The sequence below is a fragment of the Scleropages formosus genome, chromosome 17 (genome assembly GCF_900964775.1).
Source record: "Scleropages formosus chromosome 17, fSclFor1.1, whole genome shotgun sequence".
Lineage (NCBI taxonomy): Eukaryota > Metazoa > Chordata > Actinopteri > Osteoglossiformes > Osteoglossidae > Scleropages > Scleropages formosus.
In genome coordinates, this window is record NC_041822.1 from 4780927 (window position 1) to 4796949 (window position 16023).

General features: G+C 36.8%; 1 protein-coding gene across 1 annotated transcript in view; it reads left to right on the plus strand.

Annotated features, from left to right (window-relative positions):
* rasa1a (RAS p21 protein activator (GTPase activating protein) 1a) overlaps positions 1-16023 on the plus strand; it is a 30562-nt gene that overhangs the window by 5923 nt on the left and 8616 nt on the right. Inside the window, exons 2-9 of the mRNA XM_018759427.2 lie at positions 11490-11642; positions 13175-13310; positions 13462-13532; positions 13854-13971; positions 14075-14106; positions 14945-14997; positions 15444-15594; positions 15901-15979. Coding sequence (XP_018614943.2) covers positions 11490-11642; positions 13175-13310; positions 13462-13532; positions 13854-13971; positions 14075-14106; positions 14945-14997; positions 15444-15594; positions 15901-15979 — 793 coding nt within the window. The remainder of the gene's footprint in view (positions 1-11489; positions 11643-13174; positions 13311-13461; positions 13533-13853; positions 13972-14074; positions 14107-14944; positions 14998-15443; positions 15595-15900; positions 15980-16023) is intronic.

Sequence of the window (16023 nt, forward strand, 5' to 3'; positions counted from 1 at the left end):
TTGCAAAAAGTGTGAATGCATACAGGAACTTTCTATGTTTCCTCTGTTTATTTGTCATTAGTGTCTTTATAAGTTGAACAGAGTGAAAGGCACTTCCAGCAAAAAGGTAAAATGCTGAATTGGTTTACTTGCTTTGCAATATATTAATGTCACATTAGTGATGCTTTCCATCATTTTTTATGGGGAAAATATCCCTGCTATATATTGTTTTAACTCCAAGGTGCTCTTTTTCTGTCCACATTAGCAAAGTTGTACACTGGTACAATGACAGCCTGTACTATTTATAACCCTGCTCGTAGTGCTTTTAGATGAAGAACATGATTATAGAACTTTTACTGTAAATGTAGAATGTGGGGGGAAAATTTGATATAGTTAAGCCTGTTGATGTAAATGATACTATGTTTTTTATATATATATATATTTATTTCTTAGACAATTTACTGTTACTTATCACGTGATGTGAGGAATCAACATTTTGGAGGAATGAATGAAGCTTTATTAATCCCGGAGGGGAATTCTGCTTAGTTGCAGCAGCATATGATGCATATACACACAGTGAAAAAAGGGGATGAGTAGATAAATACGCATGCTTATTTATTAATTTATTTACACAAGTGAATTTCCAGCTTCTGGTGACTGTAGTAATGCTATAAATACCTGTTTAACTTTGCCAGCAGTAACTGCTAACAGAAACAATCTTTTTCCATCTATAGTGCCCAAGAGGGTGGGATGTCTCTAGCACTTGACAGCCCAGAGGTGTGTTTTTTCCCTTGCCTTTTTGGCTTGGAATATTTAGTTTTCATTTTCTCTGTAGCCACTTGGATTACTTGATAGCTTACTAGATGGTATACTTCTTGTAGTAATTTACTCTGCAGCTAACCTTTTAGGAGGGGCAAGGTGGCACAGCACATTTTGTGTGGTGGGTCTGGGGTTCAAGTCCCCTCCTTGGGGTGCCTGGTGGTGGACTGGCGTTCCATCCCGGTTGTGTCCCCTCCCCCACCAGCCTTGCACCTTGTGTGGCCGGGTTAGGCTCTGGTTCGCCGCGACCCTGTTCGGGTCAAGCGATTGTGGACACTGCATGCATGCGTGCGCGCGCTAACCTTTTGCCTTTCTTACCGCTATGTCTCTTGATCCTTTTTTTCCCTGCTCTCTCACTGTGTGAGTAGAGCATTGTATAAAAAATTTAATTTTCACAGAGCCCATCAGTTATAAAAGTTGTGAGCAGCTGCTCATCCACTGGGGCACTGTCTTAGAGGTTTCTTATAGCTGATTTATATGTTAAACTCATAATTGACTCCTTTGGTAACAATGGCAACTAAATATATTTTGTCACCACTAAAATCAGTATGATCATCTGCAAAGCCTAAGGAAATGTAGCTCTTTGTCGGCACACTGTGCCAGCTGTGCTGCTCACTGACCTAGAGAGCAGTGATTTAGTTTAGTGAAGCAGCAGGTTCTTTGGAACGTACCAACGACTAAATTAGAAACATGCCTTGTGAGTGGGAGACATCATACCCAAGTGACTCCTGCATCCAGTCGGCAGCGGAACAGCTTCACCTTCTGAGAACTCCTGCTATAGGCAGAGATGCAACAAAGGGTAAATTCACTGTAAGTGGGATGTCAAAACATATCCTACTTTTGACTGTGGCAAGAGTCTGAAGAGGATGATATTTGTGTATTTTTTTTTCCTCTATTTGGCAGACCACATTGTGGATGTGGTGTTGGAATTATATCTTTCAAGGTTTTCCAGCTTTTGCTGTTGCAGTTACTACCTACTTCATGGGATTTAAAAATGCTCAACAAATCATTTTTTATTACAACCCTGAGATGTGAATTCTTAATGGTATGGTGGTGTGTTCCTTTTCAAATTGCATTAATAACAGTTAAAATCTTATGTTTTTGAGATTGGAGGGGTTGGTCAAGTATAGGGGACTTTTTATCATTGAGGGCTACTGCAGATAATATCGTCATGCAAGTTTATGGCTTTCTTAGTCAAAGTGTTTGTGGGATGTCTAAGCAGTGTTTTTTTTTTTTTTTTTTTTTTTTTTTTTTTTTTTTTTTTTTTTTTTTTTTTTGGACCTTATGCTTCTCCGTGTTGACTCTTGAATGTAATATACATTATCAAATGCTGACAAATTACCAACTATAAATCAGTAGTTTTTATTTTTGGAATGGGAAATATACGAAAGAACATTATTTATCACGGGTACTATGAAACGGGTCCTATTCAAAGTAGCTAATGTATAAATTTCAGGCTTTTAAATACATTCTTTATTAGCCAACAGTGTGCATTGTTAATGTAAAGTGGGTACAATTTCATGATTCATGAACACTATTGAATATATCTTGATATGTATCAGAGTTGCTCCACCAGCAAGGTGAATGCTTTTCTCCTACAAGCTCAGAGTGCAGTTATAGAAACCTTGTGACTGAAGAAGCTGCTCTTTGTCCCTACCTGCAGTTGTCAGTGTCATGTGTCCTGTCTCAGAAGAAAAGTAACTATGATTTTGAGTAGGAAGAGCAAGAAAAAATAGAATTCTTTTATGTCTGTTTTTACATTTCCAATTCAAGAATGACAATTTGTGTGTGTGGTCATAGACATGTAATCACAAAACAGGTTTTTAAATGTTATGATGGGCCGTCAGACTGTGTAGAATAAGCTAGTGACAAATGTGCAGATATAGTAATTAAGAGCATTAATATAAAATAAAATTTTTACATTTTATTCTATTGATGTCTGATTTCTATGAGATGTACATCACTTTGGATAAAAGCGTCTGCTAAATGAATAAATGTAAATTTATTGTTACATGGATAGCCTTTTAAGTAAGTGAAAATTAGGTCACTACCTTTTTATCATTAATTATTCAGTAGTGAAATTTAAATTATAAATTGTGTTCTATAAACATTAAGAAAATGCATAACAATACACTTGTATAACCTGCAGAGGTTATACTAAAACTTTGCTTTTGGTATTTTAATTTTGTTAACATTGACTTAAATTAACACACACAAAAATAGCTGCTAGTTAGGTTTGCAAGAGTGAGTTAGTGGTGGACATAAGGAGAGGAGTAAGGTGAAAGGTGTGGGGCTCTTTGACCAAGAATGGAGACTGGAGAAGCTGCATCAGTTGTATTTAGCAGTCAACTTGCCATACTTTTTTAAATTAAGCTAACCACTGTTCCACATAGATAACTTATTTTCTCTGCTTTCTGACTGGTTGCAGAGATGTTAATAAAAGATACATGAACTTTATGTGAAGTAAATGCTTCAGGCTTCATGTCTCTCATGGAATATGTAGACTTGTTCTTTCAAGTCCAAAGCCGTAGACCAATGATGGCAAGAATTCAGCTGTTACTGGAGAAAAGAAAGCAGTCTCTAATAGCACAGTTTACATTTACATTTATTCATTTAGCAGATGCTTTTTTTCCAAAGCGACGTACATCTCAGCAAAAATACAATTTGTGCATTACGTTAAGAGAGAGACATAGCTGCAGACATGTGATTCTTAATTCTGATCCTAATTCTTATTTTGTTCAGTCAGTACCAAATGCAGCACAAATGTGACCCTCACAGTCCATTACCTTTGAAGTTCATGAGGAATACAGAGAATTTAAAATGATACTGCTCAGTGATGAAACGGTTCCATGATAGAAGAGTTTTGAATACAGTTATTGCAGGTGTATTTTGTTATACTTTTCTCATGAGTAGTGCAGGCAGATGTAGTTTTCTGAACATGCTTTACAAAGTGTCAATGTTTGCTTTTAAAATAGGGCTTAAAATCAACTGTAGTCACTGCAGATGAAATCTTTTATTACAGAAGACTGTAGAATAGTTTTACTGTGGCTACGTGAGTCTGAAACAAATGTGTTTTGAGACCATTCTTACATGTTGAAAGAGATTCAGGAGTTCTCAGTAAAAGAGGTATCTAAAAAAAAAAAAATAAAATACTTCCAGCAGTGGGCTGGCTTCCCAAACAGGGTGTACACTGCCTTGTGCCCTGTGTTTTTAGATTGGTTTTGGACTTCTAGGACCCTGTTTCTGGATAAAGCAGTTATCAATAATGTATGAATGAAAATATAACATTAAAGACAGACTGGAAAAAATAATTAAAAATGCTGTAAAATATGCTTGCATTATTGATGTACATAAAATACAGTTTTTGGTATTTTAATGAATTTTAGGTGGCATTTGTCATCTGGGAATACATTTTTATCTCATAAAACATAGTGGTAAGATGATCAAAGCAATTTGCTTACTGGGAAGCTTTTATGGAATGAATTAAATGAGGACTGGTTGTATTTTCAGTAGATATGCATTTAATCCTGTAATTTGTAATATCTGAAGTTTAGTTTTAGAATTAAAAGCATGCTATAGATTTTTGTTTGTAGACTTCAGACATCTGGGGCAATGTTTTTAAGGGGTATTCTTTGGTGTGGTTATACTTATACTCAGTTCTGATTTCCTAAGCTTTTTCTCCGTAGTAGCGCAAAGATCATTCTAAACCACAAGCCCTGTTTATACTAGAGGAGCAATCAGTATGGGAAGTGTGTTTTTTCACCAAAGCAAATTCCAATAAGAGTCTGCTAAATGAATAAATGCAAATAATAATGTAAGTGCTGGCAGCAAGACAACACTTGAAATGCTTCCATATAATTTAACCTTGAAGATGTATTGCAGTTGTTTATTATTTGACTGTCCATATCAAAATAAGGAGTGGATTTTTTATTTTTTCCTTTTTTTGATGTCTCAAACTGGTGTCACAAATAATTTCTAGATAGTACACTCTTTTCAGTATTATTGAATAATGAAATTATTATTTAAAAGTTGTCATCTCCTCTGGGCAGATGACATCACAGGATCTTTGAGACATTTTGAGGAGTACCTAGAATTGTGCAAAACCTTTACTCCTCTACTTTTAGAGTGTATTCTAAGTTATTATGCATTTAATTCTTTTAAAAAGTATGCAGTAGAGTCAAGCAGAACTGTTAAAGGTCCCCTTATGAACACATGTTCTTTTGAGAATATGCTAATACATATTTTAAATGTACTAGTTTATTCAGCCTTTTGCGTTCATTTTAGGAGCTGATGTTATTGTCAGCAAACCGTTTCCCTGTGACATCTGAAACTGTCCTTACAGAAACCTGAAGAATTGTTCAGTGTTACCTCATGACCAAAGGAAAAAAAAAATCTTGCTCAGTGTGATGTAGCGGAAATGTGAAAAAGGTCTTCCTATTGTATGATACATAACTTACCCCATCAGTCTGCATCAGTGAGTGTTTCATGATTATTGGCAGTTAGTGCGTGTCCTTGTGTCCTGGAGAATGCACAGTATTTTAATACACTGCTGCTTAATAATGCTAATGTTTCATGTTAAATGTATCAATAACAACTCAGGAAGTTTGTCTATTCATGTATTTATTACTTCCAAAGGTTTTATCATCTGTTTTAAATGTTAAGTACAATGTTTTTATTTGAAATACTTCTGTATTAAATATATTAGTAAAAATCAAAATTTGCCTGAATGTTAACAAAGATGCAGTAAGTTTAGGTTCAGATGAGTTCTTTGTGAATAATGTTGGTTATTATGGTCCGCACACCATTTGTGTCTTTGTGGCTTCTGTTTTCATGTCTTTACTGCATACATGAGTAAAGCAAGAAAACTGGAGGGTCAAAATACTCTCTTAGAAGTGCAAACATTGTCGCATGAAGGAGTGAATCTGCTTGGTTTCATCTTTAGTTCTGAAGCTTTTTTGTGTTCCAGCCTGTTTCCTGTAGCACACCCACAGCATCAGATGGCACGTCTGCAGCTGCAAAAAAGTTGTCTATCATGTTTTAATGAATTTATTAAACACATCAATTGCATTCATCACCAGGTTTCGTTCTAATCTGCATGTCTTTTTCCGCTGTCTTGCATTTCTAATATAATTGTTCCTAATTCCAAAATAAGCACACACATTTATATACTTAAATGTTTTGTGTGATGCTGTACTTAAATTACTGATTTTTCTTTCTACTCAGCTGTGCTGGTGCACACATAATAGCACCATTAATTAAAATGGCGGTATTCATTTAGAGAAATTAACGTTAAAGTTGTTTTGTGAAACTTCACTGTTATACTGCACACCGATCAGCCAAAACATTAAAACCACCTGCCTAATGTTATGTAGGTCCCCCTCGTGCTACCAAAACAGCTGTGACCCATCGAGTCATGGACTCCACAGGACGTGGAGCACCAAGTTGTTAGCAGCAGATCCTTTAAGTCCTGTAAGTTGCGAGGTGGGACCTCCATGGATCAGGTTTGTTTTTGCTGTACATCCCACAGATGCTTGATTGGTTTGAGATCTGGGGAATTTGAGGCCAAGTCAATACCTTGAACTCTTTTTGTCGTTTTCCTCAAACCATTCCTGAACAGTTTTTGCAGTGCAACAGGGTGCATTATCCTGCTGAAACAGGCCACTGCCATCAGGGAATACTGTTGCCATGAAGGGGTGTATGTGGTCTGCAACAACCTTTAGGTAGGTGGTACGTGTCAAAGTAACATCCACGTGAATGCCAGGACCCAAGGTTTCCAACAGAACATTGCCCAGAGCATCACACTGCCTCCGCCGGCTTGCCTTCTTCCCATAGTGCATCCTACTGCGATCTCTTCCGCAGGTAAGCGACATGCACGTGCCCAGCCGTCCACATGATCTAAAAGAAATTGTGATTCATCAGACCAGGCTACCTTCTTTCATTGCTCCATGGTCCAGTTCTGACGCACACGTGCCTATTGCAAGCGCTTCCAGTGGTGGACAGGGGTCAGCATGGCTACTCTGGCCATTCTGCGGCTACTCGGCCCCATACGCAGCAAGCAGCGATGCACTGTGTGTTCTGACCCCTTTCTATCATGGCCAGCATTAAGGCATTCAGCAATTTGTGTTACGGTAGCTCTTCTGTGGGATCGGACCAGATGGGCTAACCTGCTCTCCCCACACGCGTCAGTGAGCCTTAGGTATTTGTGACCCTGTCACCAGTTCACCGGTTGTTCATGTTCGATTCTTCAGGGTGCTCTGGTTTCCTGTCACAGTCCAAAGACATATTTCATAAATATTTTTTTGATAACACCAAACACAAATATGTATAAGTACTGTTACTGAGGATTTCAGTGTGAATTCATTATTATATAAACTATACAGTATGTAGTGTGCATTAAATTGCTGTTAAATGAAAGTTAAAGCTAAAGTGGAATAAATAAAAAAGTAACTGCCATTTCAAGTTGTTGGGGCTGCTTTACAATGTATAAACAAATTTCAAAACGGTCCTGGGCAGGACACTGCTGCTGTGACCCATTTCTTATTCAAAGGCATAAGACAGTCTAGAGACCTATACAAGGTGTTTGTGATTTTAACAATAAATACACTAATTTTTCAAGTATAATGTAACCATTGGTCAGAAAGTGCTGCTCCCCTTAATCTCTGACCCTCTTTTTTGCTTTTCTGTGCAGACCAGGTCATGTGCAGCAAGAGATGGTGGTTGATGATTATACTCCATTAAGTATCAGTCTTTTCAAGCCCCATACAGCTGCATTGCAGCAACAGTGGTGTAACACCCTTGAACAAAGTACTTATGGAGAATTACTCTTGGGAAAAAAAAATCCTCGCTGCATGAAAGGGTTAAATACGGTGCTGTAAAATGGTAGAAATCAGTTTTAACATTTTTCTTGGACCATTTCTTTAAGGTCTGTTTTAGCCATTACACTGCTCCTCAGGTTGTGAGCATTTGAGTTACAAATTTTCAACGATTTTTACTTTTTTTCAGTTTATATTTAAACTTCATTTTCTTCACTTAGATATTTTTTAGGAATTTTTGTCTGTAGTGAAGTGACATGTTTACCTGCTTGGTACAGAGCCAGACAGACCATAAAAGCAGAATAAGAGTCTGAGGAAACTGAAATTCAACTACCAATGTTTACAGCTTGTGTCTGGTGTTCATCAGTGGTGATGATTCTTACAGCATGTAGAAGAAAAAGAGTACTGCTACCATGAGAGTAACTTTGGTACGCGTTTATTTAGTTTCATGCATAATGAATTGGTAAAAACATCTGAGCTTTTTGATTTTTTTTTTTTTTCCTTGTTTGCCACATATAGAAAAGTGATTCACTATAGGCAAAATAAAACACATTTGATATCAGAAGCTTCTCTGCTTTTTTTTTCCCCTTTTTCCAACCTTAATCGACATTTATTAGAACTTGTGAAACGAGTTTTCTGCCAACTACATAAAGTACAGTTAGCTAACATAAGCATGCTGTGATTTGAGGTTTTAGGAAATCAGCTTATCCTTTAAAAATGTCAGTTTGTCTCCTGGCATAAAATGCTAAGTTTTGTCTTCTAACATTTGCTGCCCATACTATTTTTGTTATCTAACTCTTTGGCTAGTTATGTACAGTAGTTGTTGTGATCAACTTTAGTAACCACTTTTCCAAATCAAGGCCATACTGCCATGCAGCTCATTCTAGAGATAAATGACTCTCTAGTTTTGTGTGTTTGTCCCTTAGTGGTGTGGCTCTCTCTAACATTTTTAAGAAGGCAGTAATGAGTGGTGATCCTGACTGTACGGTTATTTTTTCTGACTGAAACATTCAGTGTTTCAGTCAAATGTGAAAAAGCATAAGGTAATCGAGACCTTTTCAGACAGGAATAAGTGTGTGTGTGTTTTTGACAGTTCCAATACAATTAATTGTTTTACACTGTGACCATTATAGAAATAATTTGAGTTTAAGAAAGGGAGAAAAAAGGTGAAAAAAATGCTACTGAAGTCATTAGTTGATGAGCAACATGGAGAGAACTTGATCCACACTTCTGACAATTCCTCTTGGGGCTTCATAAGTTTTCGTGTGTGTGTGAGAGAGATTGTGTGTGAGATTGTTTCTTTAATGTGGGACTAGTGGGTGAGTTATTAACTAGCCGGTAAAGTATCGTGATCTTTTATGTGCCAAAATGTCATCATAGTAGCTTATAATTCCTCCTTAAATCACTGTGAAAACAATAGTTTTATCAGTTAGTTTATTTGCATTCATAGTGTGTGTATAACTCTTAGTGTAAACTATACCCAGATGTTAGTCTAAACAATTTGGCAAGTTGGGTGTCTCTACATTATAATAATTCTACAGCAGTGTTGTTAGCATTTGCTGACTGTATCTTTCCTGCTTTATGATCTGTACCTTCAAAGCTTGATGACTCATAGGTGCTTTCAGAGTTTAAAACAAATGCATGTGCAGAAGATGAGATGTGAGGAAGTATAAATGTGCAAAATGAACATGCATTGGTATTGTTGAAGTAGTGGTGTTTCTGGTGTTTTATGCAGCATTTGCTGCAGTCATTTGTTTGCAGCAGGTGCAAAAACAGGGCCATATGAGGTAGAGAATAAATAAAGAAAAGCAAATGAATAATGAAAGTAATATTTGTCAAAATTCCAGAGTTCAGTCTCCAAAATATAACTATTTAATATAACAGTACATGAAACAAAATTTTATCTGTTCTGTGCGGTGCTAAATAAATTTTAATGCTGTTTTGCCAGTGTTTTTGGGTTCTGTCACATATTCCTATTTGAATTTCTTTTTTAATGGTGGGGTGAAAACATCCTGTGATGAGCTGTGACATAATGTCTTAACTGTGCTCCAAGATAGTATGAACAGATTGATTAATTTTTGAAGAATTTTTAATATTCCCTGTTTTTCCCAATGTGTTCCTGGTTGAATGGATATACAAAAAAAAAAATAATTTTTATAGCGGTTTCAATCAACTTGTTAGAGCACCTTCCCAATAGCCTGTTCTGTCTTTGCTCACATCTCGTGTCAGCTCTGGTACATTTTCGACTGAGTGCAGAGTGTGAAGGGTGGGTGGCACTTCCTCCGATACTTAAAGATGTGTTCAGCTGTCAAGTTTTGTGTTCGCTCATGTGCTTATTGTAGCTTTCATTCATGTAGAAAAGACACTGCTGTCATACGGCTACTTATGTTGCCCTTACGTACTGTCGTATTCTGTCATTAAAGGCACCTGGGCTATTTAGTCTGTGAGTCTAGTTGACTGCTAAAATGAATTAATACTGTGTTAACACCTCCTTTTAATTACGCTCAAACTTCTGGGCACTTCAAGTCACTTGTATTGCTCTGAAAGCAAATATACAAGGTCTCTGTGAGAAGAGGTGGACTCTACAGAGGACCTTCTTGAATGGTCGAAGGATGGTAACAGATGCTTTGAGGATGCAAACCTGCCAGGATCTGTGACGTGGATAATGAGTAAAATTCTGTTCAAACTTATTGTTTGCCAAGACCTAGTTGAGAGAAAAATGTATGCATTGAAGTAGAAAACTTTGCCTGGTAGAGGCTTCTCAAATCTTAACTAATGTTGTTACAAACCACTATATAAGGGGGGGGGGGGAAGACATCAGTTTAGCATTATAAGGCTTCAGCTTTAATGTTGGATCCACTGGTGTCTTGACTTTAACTCACTTTAAATACCGTACACTGTGCCTTTAGCTTACAAATACAGACTCAGAGTCTGTAACTTCATTTGTACATCTCTTTACTAAGTCACAATCAATAAAAGCTTAATACATCCATTTCTGTTTGTTCACAGGCTAGATTCTGTAAAAAGCTCAGATAAAGCTCTAATGACATTGGACGTAAGGGAGGGAACACTACGGGCAGGACTCCAATTTATCACAGGACTTTCATCTTTTTTTAACTTTAAGCAATATATGCAACATTTGTCAGTATCTGGACACTTTATTTTCTGTATAATCAATAAATGCATATTTATAGAGATGTGCCTTGATTTACTTGCTGGGTAGGTTCTGTAAAATATACATATAGCTATAAGAAAAATAATAATGTGTTTTTTTTTAAAACACTTTTATTGACTTTGAGCTAAATTAAAATGAAAGAAAATTGTCATCTCCACAAATTCCTGTTTCAGTGCGGGTTGTTGGCTGAGTGATCTAATAAATGTGTAAAGTTTGTCATGTTCTTGATTACTAACACTCAAATGTCACATGAGCTGCAAACACTCTGGAAGAGAGTTGAATTAAATGCAGTCCCACATTCCTACACTCCTGCTCTCTTTGGATATATTTTACTGCCAACTAATGGCTACAGGAAGATATCCTTAAGTTTTTGATTCTGTAACATGGTAACCCATTGTAATATGGTTTTATTCCTGCAACTATTAACCAGTGTTTAATAAGCTAAGAAATGTTTTTCATATCTTAGGTATTTATTCATTCATTCATTAGGGCAGGTCACTTGCTGCCCTGTGGATATTCTAGATGTTTCAGTTTGTTACATGATAAGGGTGATGTTAATATATTTCATGTATTGTGTTCTCAGGCATACTTTTTTTCTTTGAGTTGTAGGCATTGTGGAGTCTTCAGTATGTATACCTGGGAATTTTGGAATAAAAAGACACACGACTGAAGAAAGAAAAATAAAAATATGCTCTGCTCTTCAGGTGGTACCATGGGAAATTGGACCGGACCATAGCAGAGGAGCGCCTGCGGCAGGCAAGGACACCGGGCAGCTACCTCATCAGAGAGAGTGACCGTCGACCTGGCTCCTTTGTGTTGTCCTTCCTCAGCATGACCAATGTTGTTAACCATTTCAGGTGATGGTCAAAACCTCTTGCACCTACTTAACCTTCTACTTTGTCATTTTAGGAGGATAAAATTAATCGTAAAAACTAAATGTCTTTTCTAGCAACCAACTTGTCAAGGTCTTTTTTGCAGGACTTAGCTTCATCTAAACTACAGTTAAACTGTCAGAGGTATACTCTGTGGATATTTTGACAGCATCTGTTTTATTGGGTGCTAAGAGAAAAAAAAAAATCTGTGCATGGGAAATGTCATTTTCTATATTTTTGCAACTTTTGGACACTATTTTATTGTTGAGAAAAACCACAAATTCTGCTCTGTGTCAATTTCTAAATGAGAATGTCATGAGAATATCTGTGAGCTGGAGCACAGCTGAGTTTTTCAGTGAGACAACAATCTTAAAAATGTCTTCCCAACATCATAATGGCTACCAAAAAAATCATAATTAAAGTTATGAAATGGCATAGTCAGTTTCCTGATCTGAATCTGATTTACATTTTCTTGCAAGACCTCAAAAGAGCTATTTGAAAAATCCACATATGTTGCTAAGCTAAAGCATTTCTGCACGGAGTCGGTCAGTGTTGCTCCATAATGATGTGAAAGCCTGGTGAAGCGTTACAGAAAGCATTTAGTTGCAGTCATTACAGCTAAAGGTGGCATGACCTGTTATTGACTCCTCTGGGCATTTTCCCCACACAGGGCTACTTGTTGGAGCTTTACTCTTGTTATTTATAAATTGTTTGCTTTTTGAGTTGCTGGATTTCCTGTAGCTAATGATAGTATTTTGATTGATCAGATGATATTCATTGTCAAAAATTCAAAAGTATATAAAGTCAGATTAGGGGAAAATGCTTTCTCATGACATTAACTATAGGCCCATGCAATATACAGTTTTCAGTGTATCTTTTGGTGAGTAACAATTTCTGGAAACCACCAAACTATCCATTTTACTGCAGTTCTCTCTGCTGTTCAGCAAATAAAAGGAACTGTATCTGTGAAGAAACATTCTAGCTGTAGGATTCATCAAATGAATATGATACCTCTAAAATTCGATTGGAATTATGGCAGGAGCAAGTAGGCAAGGAAGGAAGCTTTCCAGAGGCCAGTCTTTTCATAATTCAGTGTCTTCTGGTGACAAACAAATACTGGTGTAAATGGATGGAATGAATGATTGTTTTTTCATTCATTCCATCCATTTACACCAGTATTTCCTCCATGCATCCCTGTATGGATACATTCTGGTTTAATTCCTTTACTTATATCTTGTGATGTTTTTGGTCATGAATGGACAATTGTCCCTTTAATTTTTTTTTTTTTTTTTTTTTTTTTTTTAAGTACAGTTCATTTTAGTTACATTGATGCATTCTCTTTGATCCGAGTGGATTTGTTTTGTGTTTGGTTCATATAAATATGTTAATGTTATAATTTAAAGACACAATTTTATCCAGCACTATAATTTTAAACTGAGTTTGCAAAAAGAACACATTATTTACATTTAGGTTAAGATTGTGGTATAAATTATTTAAAATCTTGTTTCTGTTTTTAGGATAATTGCAATGTGTGGTGACTATTATATTGGAGGGCGACGGTTCTCGTCCCTTTCCGACTTGATCGGCTACTACAGCTATGTGTCCTGTTTGCTGAAAGGAGAAAAGCTGCAATCTCCAGTGGCTCCTCCGGAGGTGAGATAAATTAGGAAAAATATTTAGTGCCAGGTTTTGTCTTGAGCTTGGAAGTGGAACTTTGAATGTGGCTTGTGAAGACATGTACTGAGAAGCAAGTATAAATAAAGAGTGCTCACTGTAAGTGTTTGTGTACTCTTTACTCTTTCAGCCTGTGGAAGATAGACGAAGAGTACGAGCTATCCTCCCATACACCAAAGTGCCAGACACTGATGAGATCAGGTTAGTGGGGACACATTGTTCTAAAGCAAGATATTTAGTGAACTTTTCAAAAAAAAAAAAAAAGCACAACTGTTGGTCATTAAAAATGCCTGGAACCTCTGACATCTTAAGTAACATAACTGCATCGTTTTTGTTCAATGAATTTGTCTTTTCCAGGCAACTAGAGCCACCTTCAGTTAGAATTGTGATACTACAGAAGGTAGTGCTAACAAATGATCAAGCAGGTTTTGGATGTTTACGCTTCACTTTAGTGATACCCTGTTGCATTCAGGATGTATAAACAACCAAATTACTCATCACACCCAATGTTTGTTTTCTCAGTTTCCTTAAAGGGGACATGTTTATTGTTCACAATGAACTTGATGATGGATGGATGTGGGTAACCAATGTTCGGACTGACGAACAGGGCCTTATTGTCGAGGACCTGGTGGAGGAGGTGGTAAGTGATGCTGCCCATGTTGTTTATAACACCTTGGATACCTTTTTTGTCATAGTTAATGTGAAAATCCAATATAACTAACATGCAAAATTCTTGATTTCAGGGACGTGAAGAAGATCCACATGAGGGCAAAGTGTGAGTCTTTCTTCCAAAATGTTTTTCATATATCATTCAGTTTGCCTTATGATAGGAGCATAACTGAAATAGTGCAATCTCAATGTGAAGTTATGTGATAGTACCAAAGAAGGGAGCATAATTAAAGAAAACTAACCTGTTTAATCCTGTTAACACAAAAATGCTATTTTTTTTTTTAAACTAAGTATGTAATTAATGCCTAGTGAATAAAGCAAGGCATAAAATGTTGCAGATGAACAAAGATACATACTAGAAAGACAAGGTTGCTTAATTTAGGGGAATGCTACATGCATCTAACAATTGAAATGGTATTAAACTGTATTTGTAAAAGTAAATGTTCATTCAAGATGCAGCCAACCAGAATGCAGTGTGTATACCTGATGGTCTTTAATTTTTATGCACAAGAGTGTGTGTGTGTGTGTATATATTTATCTTAACGATACTACATCTACATTTTTCATTGTGATTATTGATTCAAAAGCATAATCATTTGTGACTAAACAGTTTTTTTCATCTATGGAAAACTCAAGTGTCTCTTAGTCTTTGAAAATGTGTTGCTTAAGTCCTGTGTGCCAAATGTATTAACACTATTCTCAGGGTACGTTTTTTGGGAGGGTGGGTGATAGCTCATGTAATTGCCCACAGATGGCAGGTCGATGAGAGATGGCCATTGGCTGAGCACTGTTGGTGGAGTTGTTTCTTAAGTGCTGTGACTCAGTGCTGAGTCACACTGCTGTCGTTCCTGCTTCTGATGTGCTCCTCTGAGCAGACACAGATGACAGCCCTCTTGTCCCTTTGTTTGTTGTTTTATAATGGGCTATTTCCATTCCCTCTATAGCTGGTATCATGGGAAGATCAGCAAGCAGGAAGCATACAACCTGCTGATGACAGGTACCATTCTCTGCACAACATTGTCACACATTTGAGTCTGATATTTACCCTTGTGATGAAAGCAAAGAAGAAAAGCATGATGCACACCTCCAGCATGGCCACAAACACTAACATGTCATCATAAACAGTTTTCAATGCTATTAGAGTATCATGAGTGTGTATTTTGTTTAAATTGGGAAGGAACTGCAAAACAAAGAATTGCCTTACACTAACTGTGGGTCTGTAAACTCATGGATTGCACATGCTACGTGATATGTAGAGTTGTTGTTTGTTAATTTTACATTATTTTGTCTTGGTCATATTTAGAACCAGATGGAAATGGTTTAGACATGTTAAAGTCAGTATCTCCTAGAAGGTCAGCTGGTGTTTCATGTCAGGAAAGTGGGTTATATCATGTTAGGGCTTGAATGTTTGTACTTAAGGCAAATGTCTTTTTTCTTTCTTAGTTGGTCAAGTATGTGGCTTTCTGGTCAGACCATCAGACAACACGCCAGGGGATTACTCTCTCTTTTTTCGCACCAATGAAAACATCCAAAGGTTTAAAATATGCCCAACTCCCAACAATCAGTTCATGATGGGAGGAAGGTACTACAACAGGTAAATGGAATGGCTGCGCACAGTAATGTATGTTGTAATGACACAGTAAATGTTAGAATAAATACCTTCTTTAACAACCTATAGCCTTTTTTGAGGTTATGTGCTGTATCTTTGAGTTAACAGATGTAGGGTACATCCTGTGCTTTTGTGACATTTGTCTTGGATCTACAACAGAAATTTTTAGTGACTTCATTTGTTTATTTTTCTCTTTTGTGGAAGTGCATTGCTTTGCAAAAGTGAGGACTGTACTGAAGTCTGTGTGTCAGTAATCTCTGTTCCTTTTTTCTCCAATCTTTTCACCAACAGTATTGATGACATAATTGACCATTACAGAAAAGAGCAGATTGTGGAAGGGTATAATCTGAAAGATGCTGTAGCAGTCCAGGTATGAACTGCATCTGAGCTATAGACAGTCTGCTGGAATTGCAT